Source organism: Ips typographus, linkage group LG7, assembly GCF_016097725.1.
Source record: "Ips typographus isolate SLU linkage group LG7, UJ_Ityp_2.0, whole genome shotgun sequence".
Lineage (NCBI taxonomy): Eukaryota > Metazoa > Arthropoda > Insecta > Coleoptera > Curculionidae > Ips > Ips typographus.
The window spans coordinates 4,662,630-4,675,300 of record NC_138428.1 but is presented as its reverse complement, the minus strand read 5'-3'; the positions used below and the strand labels follow the sequence as shown (position 1 = coordinate 4,675,300).

The 12,671-nt window shown below is 32.3% G+C and overlaps 3 protein-coding genes across 4 annotated transcripts in view; all 3 read right to left on the bottom strand.

The window, feature by feature from the left end:
* Nucleotides 1–3,503, bottom strand: part of Nmdar2 (glutamate ionotropic receptor NMDA type subunit 2) — a 70,326-nt gene extending 66,823 nt beyond the window's left edge. For both annotated transcript variants that reach the window (XM_081983381.1, XM_081983382.1), the window contains exons 1-3: nucleotides 3,225–3,503; nucleotides 848–1,277; nucleotides 478–795 (exon numbers count right to left, since the gene is read on the bottom strand). In XM_081983381.1, the coding sequence (XP_081839507.1) occupies nucleotides 478–795; nucleotides 848–959 (430 nt within the window). In that variant the 5' untranslated portion in view covers nucleotides 960–1,277; nucleotides 3,225–3,503. The remainder of the gene's footprint in view (nucleotides 1–477; nucleotides 796–847; nucleotides 1,278–3,224) is intronic.
* A 2,616-nt stretch (nucleotides 3,504–6,119) lies between these two features.
* Cpsf5 (cleavage and polyadenylation specificity factor subunit 5) lies at nucleotides 6,120–11,354 on the bottom strand. The gene is made up of 6 exons (XM_081983531.1): nucleotides 11,003–11,354; nucleotides 10,662–10,926; nucleotides 8,386–8,551; nucleotides 6,671–6,785; nucleotides 6,545–6,615; nucleotides 6,120–6,490 (listed from the first exon to the last, which is right to left on the bottom strand). The coding sequence occupies exons 1-5, from the start codon at nucleotides 11,179–11,181 to the stop codon at nucleotides 6,594–6,596; spliced, it is 747 nt and encodes a 248-aa protein (XP_081839657.1). The 5' UTR covers nucleotides 11,182–11,354; the 3' UTR covers nucleotides 6,120–6,490; nucleotides 6,545–6,593.
* A 505-nt stretch (nucleotides 11,355–11,859) lies between these two features.
* Alr (Evr1_Alr domain-containing protein Alr) lies at nucleotides 11,860–12,658 on the bottom strand. Its single transcript, XM_081983472.1, has 3 exons — nucleotides 12,384–12,658; nucleotides 12,116–12,327; nucleotides 11,860–12,064 (listed from the first exon to the last, which is right to left on the bottom strand). Exons 1-3 carry the CDS (start codon nucleotides 12,522–12,524, stop codon nucleotides 11,902–11,904), a joined length of 516 nt encoding a protein of 171 aa, XP_081839598.1. The 5' UTR covers nucleotides 12,525–12,658; the 3' UTR covers nucleotides 11,860–11,901.
* Nucleotides 12,659–12,671: the final 13 nt, after the last annotated feature.

The following is a 12,671-nucleotide window of genomic DNA, read 5'->3' as shown; positions in this document are numbered from 1 at the left end:
ACCCTGTATAAGACTCTTTAAGTTATGAGTTTGAGTGTAGTAAGGTCATATTGAGTGCCTTGAGACGGTTAATTTGAGTGGTCGTAGCTTTATGAGAGTTGAAAACTACCGGAGATGCAGTTTGAAATTTTTGCGGTGGGTTACACTTTTGTAAATGCCCAAATAAAGACTTTGTTTTGTGCACTCCTACCTTCCAACTGTTCTAACTCGTTTACCTGGGATTTTAGCAGAAAAGTGTAAAAAAGAAAAAATAAACTAGACTTTCTGAGGTACATTTTGGTAAAAAAATAATTTTTGTAGCTGTCTTAGTGTAGTGGTACGAAGCTGTCAAAGTAGGACAATTTTCTTCCCTTGACAAGCCGATTTAGTGCCAACATTAATGACGAGCAGTTGTTACAGAGTGTTCAGTTTTTAGTGAGTGTTTTAATAAAATGTTTTACTTTTGACAACTTTTGGATGTATTAATTTAACACTCACCTGTAGGACTTGGAGTCATCTGTTTCATAACGATGTGCACTTGAATGTCGTGGGTCTTAAAGAGCTTCAGTTTACGAGCAATCAAACTTTTAGTGGTTGTAATAGCTTTAGTGTATTCCCGCACTCCGAATGACTTATACGGCACCACGATACCGATATTTAAGGGAGTTATCCTTTTGTTACCGTCCGATGAAGAGGACGTCGGTGGATAAAGATGGTCCTCTTCAGGTGGAACTGTGGACGTGGTGGTTGACCGCAAAATTCGAGCGTTGCTTCCTAATTTAATACCGCTTGATCTAGCCGAGGTATTGTTACGACCTTTAATACAAACGTTATTAATATAGTAAATCAAGCTATTGCCACAAAATACCTGATTTCTCTCCAATTCTCAAGCCGCTGCCTCTTTGTGTCTCTTTCCAAGCAGGCCCTCCACTAACCACAGAGGCCACCAATAGGTTAAAAGCGAACATCGTCAACTTCATGGCAGCCCACTTTAGCTTCCAGAGGGAGTTTAAACTTTTTTTAGGCCTTTACGACCTTAAACCACTAAATTCGATGTATGTTACACGGAGGACCGGAAAGTTACGACCGCCCGTATGTTTTATCATGTAAATAGATCAACAACTCCGTATCGCTGAAGTTGATATTTGACCCAGCGGTTAACATGGCCGTCGGTATTATTTACGAAAGCTCTAAAGGGAGAACAAGCGAAAAAAGTCAGAAGTTTGGTGGTTTTTTGGTATAATTTAAACCCTTTGGTTAATTTGGTAAAGTTGGAGGTCGCATTGTTTCCAGTAAACCTGAAAGTAAATTCAAATGTTATTAAATATTAAAAAAAAATTAAATATTGAAATAAATACAAAATTAATTAAACAGCTATTTAGAAATGACAGATGCCTCTAAAAACTTCCATTTGTCATGAAGCAATTAAAAATGCTAGTAAATAGCGTGATACATTCAAATTCAACACCAAAACTATCGTAACTAGTAACTGTAACATTTAATACCTATTGATGCTGATAGGTTAATATTTTATGAAACTTACTACTAATTTTTAATTGTTTTATTAATTTTACTTGTATACACGTTATATTAATTTAATATTACGTCAATGTATTTTATCTTTTAATTGGCAATCAGTATCATAATAAGATAAAGCCAGTACATTGTCAAATTTTGATTGATGTTCATCCGTGCTAGGCATTACAAACTTGGTTTCCAAATTTCTACAATCCTCTGTTATGTAAAAGTTAAATTTAAATAGGGACATTTAAAAAAGTTTTAACGATAACCCGAAAAGTCCGGATCCAAACTTTTTTAGTAAAGTGGCAATCAGATTCCATTAAATTATGCGGTCCTGGATTAAAACTTTTTTAACTGATATTTCGGTCGTTGATCGTGACTCGTCTGCTTTAGATTTGTTAAACTGTAAACTGGTAATATCAGAAATTTTTAGACCATATAATGGAATTCCGCGAAATTCATAAACTTTGCTAACGAAGTTGATTTCATTAGGAGTTGAGTATAAACTTCATAATAGATTTATGTTCACCTCTTGAACACAACATTATTAGAATAATGCATTGCAGGAACGTAGAAGTTTATTCGTTTTCTAGTGGTTAACGTGAAGATTATGGGAATTTGGTGTTAATAGTTATTTATGATATAAACGTTTAAAACGCAACTTTACGGCATGTAGGAAGTAGTAAAAAGTTTAATAATTCTACTGCTAGAATTGCTTGTTGCCTGCTGTTTAAACTGCTGAATTTTAGAAAAACGCTTTTTTGAAGCACTAGTGCCTTAAAATGCTATTTTTACTTCAGTAGCGTGTTAAAGTCCTTTTGTAGAAAAATCTAGTTAAACTAGTGTGCTTATTTAAACCTTTCTAAATAACTCCTCTAACTTATATTATTTTTTGTGCTAATCATTTAGGGTAATTTCTGCTACCAAAATGTGTTAGTTTTAAAAATATGAAAATAGTATATTTTTATATTGCTGAGACGATTCCATTCATTTCTATATTTTATTAAAAAACAACTTAAAAAATACTTTAGAGGAAATAAGTTTCAAGCAGTTTATTAAACGTGCTGAACTCACAATCCAATTTTAATTTTAATTTGGTAGTAACCAAGAATTTTGAACAAAAATGTAAAAATAGAGCTGCAAACCTTTTAAGTTAAGTGGCATTATAAATTCATTAAACTATCCGGTTTTCAATTAAAACTTTCCAGTGACAAGGTTTAACGAATTTGCTCGTCTATTGCTAATTATCTACTCTCTGTGTAAAAGCAAATCAATTGAAACCCCATCAATTACACACTAAAATAGAATTAGCAGAAAAAGTACTCTCATTGGATAATATGCTAAAAAGCTGCTAAAACTGGTTTCTAACGTAATCTATCATCTTATAAAATATGTTACGAAAACATTAAGCAAGTAAACTGTGCAATTGTGTAATGGAAACATTCTTTGATATATCAGTGGAGGTGTAATTCTGTACAACTGACCAAAATAAACCAACATAGTCAACAAAAAACAAAACATTTCACAGTGATGTGGGTAGAGAGTTTTCTAATTGATAAAGTATTTTTACTCGTGGCTCTGACTAAAATAAGATGACCATCATCTTCTATTAAATTCAGTTTAAAAACTTGCTAATTTTGCTGTACAAATCTGTTTTACATCAAAAACTTTTCCAAGTTACAAACAAAACTAAAACTATTACAATTTTTTTACAAAAAACTTACTTAAAGTGTTAATCTGTGTTCGTTGTCCTGAAAATTCACTTGCATTACGTAACACTGTACAAACTGCACTTTAATCACACTGACATTTTCAAATTTTACATTTTAAAAAAATTCAGTGGTACCGGAACCATTAACCTTGCTTTTAACCTTGAAGCGTCGCGTTTAAGTCGGAAACGCGTATACAAAGTGGGAGTGCCGGCAAAGTGTCGCGAACGCGTCGAGAAACGACCGTTTCCTGTCCCAACGACGCCAAAGGAACGCTGAAAACTACTGAAAACAGTTGGTAGAAACTGGCCAGGAAATTCCGCATAAAGAGAGAGACGAACGGGACGCCCTGTACGCAGGATGCATGCGCGACAAGGAGTTAAGATGAATTTGTTGCTCTTTTTTTGTCTGTCGTCTAGCGATATGGACTTTGTCAGAATTTGGTCCAAAAATTTATGGGCATCATTAAGAGATATTGACAAATGAGCACTTATATGGACATTTTTCAATTGGACGTTTTTCCAGCATTGAATTAATTTTGTTAGTAGTCATCACAAGACTTTTTAGTAAAATTAAGAGATATTTTAGAAACTGAACCAGCTCCAAGAACTTTGAAAGTCAGTTAAAATCAAATAAGTTATAAATAACTCAGACATAGAAAACGTAGGGTCCTAATTAACCATTTACAGGTAATTAAAAGTATCATAAAATTAAACTAAGTTACTAATTAAAACTGTGAAACTTCCAGCATTAATCAATTTTTGGTAATTCGGATTTGGATTCGTAACTTTTTTTGCACGTCCAGGATTAGAATACCATTATTAACCCTGACGTAAAGCTAAGCCAGAAGCTGGAGATAATTAACTTTGGTTCCAATAAAAAAATTATTCTTTAAAATTCCTGCTTAGAAAACTAATAAAAATTATTTAATTACGAGCATTTTCACCAGTTAGCAATAAATTAAATAATTGGAAAAATGTTTTTTAGTACAATGTTACATTTTTTCAGACCTGATTAATAAGCATTTTAGTAAGTTAACAGTGTATCCCTTCTAGTAATATATCAAGCGTAATATGGAGACTGAGTTGTCACTCCCAAGTGAGATGATCAATTTATCAATACAGGCTCAAAAACTGTATATTATTTTCCTTGACAAGAAACTATATCCCCAGTTAAATCAATTAGTCAGAAAGATGATAAATTGCTGAAATTCGTTTGGGAAATAAAGAACACACGCATTTTAGGGATATTATACCCTTGATAACTAAATAAAACTCGTGTACAACGCTCATAAAACTGCCCAGAAAGTTGAAACGATTTGTCAAGAAAAAACGTTTCCTGTACTTGCAATTTTTAGCGTTTTGGGCCATTTAAGGGCCCCAAATCGTCTATAAATCACACCGGAGGCCGACCGTGCAAAAACGCAATCGTAAATAAAAATACTTTTGACCCTTGACTTTTTTTAAATTTATTGTTATTAAATTCCTGTATAGATTAAGTAGTCGTTTTAATAAAATTACCAAATAACCGGGGCACTGTTTGCCTATTCCGGATGGATCCCAAAAGCCATTAGGCTGGTAAATGGGGAAAAGGCTGAATTACTTTAACTTGATCGTCTGACTTAGTTTTGCTATTATCGCCCCTGAATGCAATAGAGTTGGGCTTCTAGTGAATAAATCTGCCTTTTCTAGAAAGAGGATCGTGTTTAATCTTTATCAAATCACAAAGTTATTGGATTCATAAGTGTAAAGTTAAAAATCATTCTTTAAAAACTATCATTTTTTCTACAAACATTTAGACAGTTAATCCATAATACTGTTATTAACAACCTTCGTACAACAAAAAAAAACTCTTTTTTCCGTATTCTGGCGTCAGCATCAATCACCTCAAATTCAATATTTTCTTTCCCGTGTTTTTTGCCTGTGGGCAGAACAAAGAAACTATTATTCATTTAATATCAGAGGCATGCAGGGACTTTTTTTGTTGTCTTCATATTTATATTCGTAAAAATTTATCCAAGTACGTTTGTATTGGAATGGAAGGTAACGTGAGCACCTGTATAGAATACTATATTAGTTTGTTTAGGTATCGATTTTGTTCTTAGATTTTTGAGCGGAAAGCGAATTATTTATAATTCACTAGTGCTGCTGTTGTTATTAACAAAAAATATTTAGAATTAATTTTGCGTAAAAATAGCTGTTATAAGCAGTGTTCAATTAATAGGAGCCTTTTCTTCTGATAATATAAGAAGATCTCAATTTTAAATGGTCAAACTTTCCTATTGAGAAACTTTCTAAAAATATGTAATTACTTTTTTTAATTTCCTAGAAACCGTTTTGAGATAGTACAATTAAAATTTTCTTTGATGATCTCTCATACAAAAAAAAGTCGAGGTGTTAATACAAATTTCTCCAATAAAGCTTTTTTAAATTACTAACTAAAGCAAGTTTTCTGACTGTAAAGGTAAAATAATAAATGTCTTTTTCCATTTTCAGCTTCAAAAATATGAATGTAAAAACAGTGTTTTGGTATTTCTGAAACAATCTATTCACGTCAAATGTAATAATCTTGACAAAGGGTCAGTCCATGTAATACATACCATTGAGCTTGAAGAAACCTAGTCTAAGTTGAAATGTTGCCCTTTAGATAGGGAATTTTTAAAGGTTAAAAACGTGGGGCAAGATATAGAAAACTTAGTAATGGGTCCCCGAAATAAAAACAGTAAAACAGTGCATACTTGGATTTGATTTCAATCGCAAAAGCGCTATTTGATCTGTATTCTTCGGCTTATAAAATTTATACTGCAATTGTAGAACAATTTTCAAATTCTTGAACTGTGGAGACTAATTCAATTAAAATTAGAATGGGAAAACTCTATAAATAATTGAAGGGTTAACAAAGACAAGCAAAAGGTGTTAATATTAATTTTATTTATATACAGAAATACATAAAAAATTGACTTAAACAATTAATAAGCCATAAATAGATTTGAAACTTAGTCAAAAATGTTTTACAATTTATTACAGGTTGGAATAACTAAAATCAATGCTTTTCTTGTTTGTAGACACACTCATTTACACTTTAATTGTTTTAATGTAAACGAAATAAATAATTCGAACTGTGCACAAAAAATCAACACTTATTACTATACTAATGAAATTATGTTAATGCAGCAACACTGTCTCATCACTAATAAGAAAATAATTTGTTTTGTAGTTCCTTGTTTTTCGAACACTACTAAAACTAGTGTCTGATCGTCGTGGGAAAAGGATATCTCCATCCTAAATGATATAGAAAAACCTAAGTAATAACCAAGGATTAGTGAAATAACTTACGTCACGTCAATTTGCCTTAATTTGTACTGAGGAAGTATTCTCAGAGAGATCACATGTAAATAAACTCGAACCTGTAATAGAAAGTGGTCATTTCTCTGATTTTTCTGACATTTGGTAATATCTTACCTGCAAAGCGCTTGTGGTAAGGAAGATATTATCGGTCCATACCCTTGGGAGTTATCGTACAGCTCAAACAAAGGAGCGGCCACTAATTTGTAGTTTTTCGGTACGGCAAAAAGAGCTAAAAAAGCAAATCCGCATTAGCCCAATCAGTTTCACTGTATTGTTTAAAGTGGTAAAAGGACAAATTACAGGAAACTTAAATGCGCTATTAACATGTGTGAAAATAAAATGTACAAAAATAATCGGAGGGTTCAAAAACAATGTGGCGTCTTAACAATCTACTAAGAAGTCTAAATTCATATAAAATCATAAAAAATTTGCTCTTAAACCACGTAGATAAATTTAAATCAGAAAACGCTTTGCTTGTGTATTACAAGACATATTTATGGGTACACGATTACCTAAGCAACATTCGTGTAATTTAACGCGTACATACACATTTCAACGACAAATGTTTTTCAGTTAAAATTTTAAGCGGATTATGCACGAAAAAGTATGTACAATACGAACTTAATACATTGTTGTAACTATAACGATCAAGGTAGTATTTTGTGCTACTTCGTATGACAAATATGCGATATGAACAATATTTGACAACAACAAAAATTTTCTAATTTAATCAGGAACGAACCAATTCACATGGTTTACTGAGCAACCCTTAAAAATTCTTCAAAACCGTTGGTTTAAGGGTTGTTCAGTCAAAAAAATACTGTACAAAGTGTGCCACAAAACTTCTAACAGCCTATTAGTTTATTTAGATTTTTAGCTAAAAGTTGAAAAGAAATAAGGAAAATGTTTGTTTCATGTATCATAATCTATTTTTAAATTGTTTTTTCTTCTTAAGGTTCAAATAGCATGCTTGCAGTCACGTGACCATATTTAATGTCAAAATAGCATCCTTAAAATTACAATACCATTTATAGGATTAAAAAGGTCATGTAATTGTTTTCAATTGTTAAATTCAGTTACTACCCTCATGAGCCCATTTTCAAACTCACTTAATGTAGGAAGCAATTGTTCAAAAACTTTTCTATTTTAATTTATACTTTTAATTACGCAAATTTTTAGCTTAGGCGTGGTCCTTAAATTTTTTTTTACAGCAGTGCTTAGCTTGTTTTAATGTTTTTCAGGTGTCTGTATGTTGAATAAGTTTATTTAAAAACAAATCATTAAGTTGGCATGACTATATTCAGGAAAAAGTATAGAAATGCAATGGAGTTTGGGATGGAGCACCCATGTTTACAGTTCAAGTTGAGTGCTTTTTTCTTCCCCAAAACAGTGATACATATAGAAAGCCACTCTAGTTGGCGGTTAAGTCATTAAAGATTTTAACTAAACATTTTATTTAAAAAAGTTACCTGAACTATTTCTACAATATGTGGATGGTTATACAGATTAAAATCCCGTTTTCACAGAATTTTAACAGACTTAGAAAGGCATAGAAATTAATGGAAGTTTGGTGGCACACTATAATGATACTCATCAGTAACAGAACCTGGACGATCAAAGTATCATCCTAAACAATTAAAGCGAATGGCATTTTGACGACAAAACACCTCTTTGATTGTAACTGTACACTGTTTTTTAAGTAAATAAAAAAACATATATTCATCGGCAAAATACCAAACGCTAGGAGCTAATACATTCTTCTCGGTTTCGATCGGCCACGAAAACCTTACATACAAAAGTAACTACAATATGTGTCAAAAATACGATACCCTTTTCTTGTAGTTGGACCAAAAACAAACGTTTATGTTCCTTGGGTTTGGTGATATGCGGCGGAATGTACGGATATTGAGGCGGCTCGAAATTCGGACGCCACCAGTTTCCAATAATATCTTCGACGTGCCACTCTTGTTTAACGCCGTCCAGACGACCGAGGGTCTGTAACATGTCACACAAAAAAGGGCGGAACCGTCAATTTTTTTGCTTGATTACATTCTTCTAAAGTTGTACATAAAGCGCACACGATTCGTTGAGTACGCCTCTTAAATAAATACACATAAAGTTAACAATAACGATGACCAAACTTAAAAATCAACATTTGTAGTAAAGCATCTGATCAACAATGTACAATGGAAACTACAATTTTCTAAAAAAAATTGGCAGTTATATCAGATTTTTTTAAATAGTTTCTACTAAAACATTTTATGGTAGACCAGTATAAAATTTTCATGTGAGCCTATTTTAACAGGTTTGTACAAAAGTCAACATATTAAAAAAATCATTGGAAACAGCTGTCACAGTTGCTGTTTCTAACAATTTTATTTGGATACCTAATGTCACAAACTTACTAGAAACTCTTCAAAAACTAGAGTAAATAATAATATGTGTTTTTTTAGGTAACAAAAAGAAAATCAATTATTCCAATAGTGCTTTTACAAACAATGAAATATATGATGCTACCTTCAAATAATTTTTTCCTTTTTAAAAGTTTGTTCATTGAGCATATGTGTGCAGATACTTTTCAGTAGGTAAAATGATGCGTAAATGACACTTAAACTCAACCTACTATACAAGGTCTAAAAATAAAAGGTTAAAATTAACAGGTGAAACAAATGGACAGGTTTGTGTCAAAACAACTTTGCAATAATTAATTCTTTCAAATGCATTATTAATTGGTTTTCTACAACTTTTCTGTAGATGGACTTTTTTTAAAACAATTTAATATGCTTATCAGTAAAGTAACCACATTTTAGTGTAACTGTTGATTATTATACAGTCAAAATAAGAGAACTGTAATTAATTGCAATACAAGAGTATCATGAACTTTTTAAAATAAGTGAGTATTTAAAAGACTAAAAACATTAATTTAAAGGCCCTAATTTTAAAAGAAATTATTTATAATAGCTATTATTAGACCAAAATATGTACATTGCAAGAAAAAATAACATAATTACAAAATAAGCACCAACATTTGTTTGTGTAGATTATTAGAACTATGTTCAATATTTTTGAAAATAAATAAGGTATTAAACATCTAATACTTCTAGATTTGAAATATAGGCGCCTACCTTGTTCAAGTACCCTATCGGATTATTTTTTTAACAAAGTAATCACTGACACAGCTACTTCAAATAGCCGCATTACACAACTTTGAGATACATACAAAATTTATATGGGTATAAATAATATTTATATTAAAACTCTGTTATGAATGTAAATAAACCTTTCAATGCACATGCATTATCATAAAAGAATTTTAGTTAAGAATACACAAAACATAACCAAATGCTTATTTAAACATTTCCTCTCTATTACCATTCTGTTTACAGCACTTATTTATCTCATTATAAGCAATTGCTTAGTGCAAGACTTGGAATTATTACAGATTTTACTTCTTTGGTATACAATTTGAAACAATGTGTTCATGGACAAGTCATACCATTTTTAATGTCATATCTTGATTTGAAATTGCTAAAAAAGTATTTTTCATTATTACACCATATCCCTAGGCTACAAGTCAAATGTAAAAATAATTTTTAAGTTAAGCTTAAATTGCTCCTTACAAGAATTACTTATTATTTGTATTTGTTTTCTTGGTTCACAAAGCCCCTTACCATACCTAGTATATTAATCTCCATTATGCCAAAATGTTGATTTTTTACTGGTAACAAATTTTCATAGCACAAGCAGTCCAATTTTAAACTTTAACCAAATGTGACACTTAAAAGTTACACCTTGAAAACAAAGGCTAATGTTAAACAGCCAACAACAATCTCATAGTATTAAAAATACATAAAAAAGTAATCAAAGAGTTTAAATACAATAAACTTATTGAGACAAAAAGATAATTACATACCTTTTAGGAATAGTTCAAAAACATGTTTGAAGTATACAAAATATTGGTACATGATGCTTATTCATATAAAAGAGATTATCGCAGTAATTAAGAACTTGAAAATCTGATTACCAATAAAAACACATTACATAGAAAATATAAATTACAGTAAATTTCTTTTTAATAAAGCCAATTTGGCAAAAGAGTAGTTACCTCAGTCAAAAGCCTCTTGAGTCCTTCCACTTCATCTTCACCAGGGTTCAGCTCACCCCCAGGCAGTTTAAAAAAAGTGGTGCCTAACTGTAGGAGCAGCACATGAGGCAGACCGTGCTCATGCACCAAAAGCACTCCTTCAACACTCCGTCTCATGCCAATCTTTTCAAACTCATCTCTCATCCTTTGAAACCTAGCTGGTACTGAGGGATCTCTTTCAAAAAGGGGTTCTTTTGTACCAAAAATGTAGTTTGTCAATGGATACCTAAACATTTTATAATAATACAAAATTGTATTGAAATCACTTTGTCTCCTAGCCCTAATCTTAAGATATAACTTACAATTTGATTATCCGATTAATGGAGGCTGTTGTAGGAGTGAATTTATTTTCCGAAACAGTGCTGGTAGGTGTAGAATTTTGGGAATTTCTCCTGGGCCAACCTGTGCCACCGGGACTGGCCATGTTATTCTGTTGCTGTTGCAAATGCTGTGCTTTGACTTGAGACGAATTCATGGCCATTATGTACCTATACGGTCACTTAAAATGATCTAAAATCGAGAAAACACTGGGAATTTGCAAAATCCCTTTGTTTGCGTTTGCTTTTCTTTAGTTTTAAACCGATTTAACCAAAACAAAATTGGGAAAAAGCTGAGACGCTGACCGGAAAACGGGATCAATAAACACAGAAGACAGAACTGACAGAAGACAGAAACACATTAAGCGACGTTGCCAAGTTGAAAAAATTCTTATTACATTACAATTTATAATTGCCAATTTTCAATGCAAGCAAAATTGGTAAAAATATCAGATACCAAAACTATTCATCAGTCCAAAATAGATAAAAAACAAAAGGCAGAAATGTCGGTTTCAATTGTTCTGTTAATAGTTAATAAATTTTTAAAGAAATTTACCCAACTGCTAGGAATTTAATTAAATGTTATTTGGCAGCATCGCTTATTTCCCATTTCACGTTTTGTCACTTACGTCAACGTCACACATGAACCACTTTAGCCAACATCACTTTACTTTTGATAATGCTATTACCAACTGTAGTGAGTGAATACCCAGTCACCAAATTTTAAATGTTTAATTTGGCAATTCTCTATTAGTTTCCTTCGACTAATGCACGTTTAACCCAGTGATCATCAAATTTACTAGGTAGATAGGATAAAGTAAGAGGGTAACAGAAAAACAAGCTTCAAAAATTAAAATTGGTCTATTTACTACTAAAGATGTAAACTAATCACAGGAACCATCCAACCAACCGTCCCGCCACCGTTCGTTCACTTTAGAGCAGTCAAACACCTCTTTCCCAACTTTAACATTGACCTTATTGTGTAGCCGGCACAGCCACTGGCTTAACTCATCCTGTGACTCCACTTTGGGAGGGTCAATCTTTAACCTAAAAGATTCAGTGAGAACAAATCACTAAATAAAAACAATCAGCACTGACTCTTCTCTTAGATCCTCAGCACAGTGCTGACATGGGTAAAACTTTGAGAATACATTAAAAAAAGTCTTCATGTCGCACTTTTCAGTTTGGGAAGGTTTCTCTGGGAACTTAGCTGCCATGGTGTGCAACAAACCCCAAGATTGGTTACCCAGCTCATCTTTGTCAAGGGGACAATCTGTTCTCCTTGGTTTAAGGTTCTCTTCTTCACGATCCTAGCATTATTATTCAACATTGCAAATTTGTTGTTAATTTTACTGAATTAACTTACCTGGTTTTGGTTTTCTGAAGCCGCCGTTATAGAGTTTCCATTCTTGTCCTTCTTGGTTTTTCTGGTCGATTTTACGTAGTCCGAAAAACTAGAACATGACCGACATTGCTCGTTGTCTAACGGTGTTGGACGTCTGTTCATAGCCTCCAGCTAGGCATATTAAACAGAGGAAATGCTGAAATTTATGAATGGTTTCTGGAAACCAGGTGAAAATGAGGAAACTTGTCAATTTTGATGTTATGGTGTGACTTCTCTGGTTCTGTTTCTAACCTCAATTTAGTCAATTTT

Coding starts and splice junctions, on each gene's coding strand:
- Cpsf5 (XM_081983531.1), bottom strand. CDS start 11,181: ATGGCCATGAATTCGTCTCAAGTCAAAGCACAGCATTTGCAACAGCAA. Junction 8,552..10,661: donor TCAAGAGGCTTTTGACTGAG/GTAACTACTCTT, acceptor GACATGTTACAG/ACCCTCGGTCGTCTGGACGG. Junction 6,616..6,670: donor TTACCACAAGCGCTTTGCAG/GTAAGATATTAC, acceptor TTTCTATTACAG/GTTCGAGTTTATTTACATGT.
- Alr (XM_081983472.1), bottom strand. CDS start 12,524: ATGAACAGACGTCCAACACCGTTAGACAACGAGCAATGTCGGTCATGT. Junction 12,328..12,383: donor CTTCAGAAAACCAAAACCAG/GTAAGTTAATTC, acceptor TAATAATGCTAG/GATCGTGAAGAAGAGAACCT. Junction 12,065..12,115: donor GCTGAGGATCTAAGAGAAGA/GTCAGTGCTGAT, acceptor TGAATCTTTTAG/GTTAAAGATTGACCCTCCCA.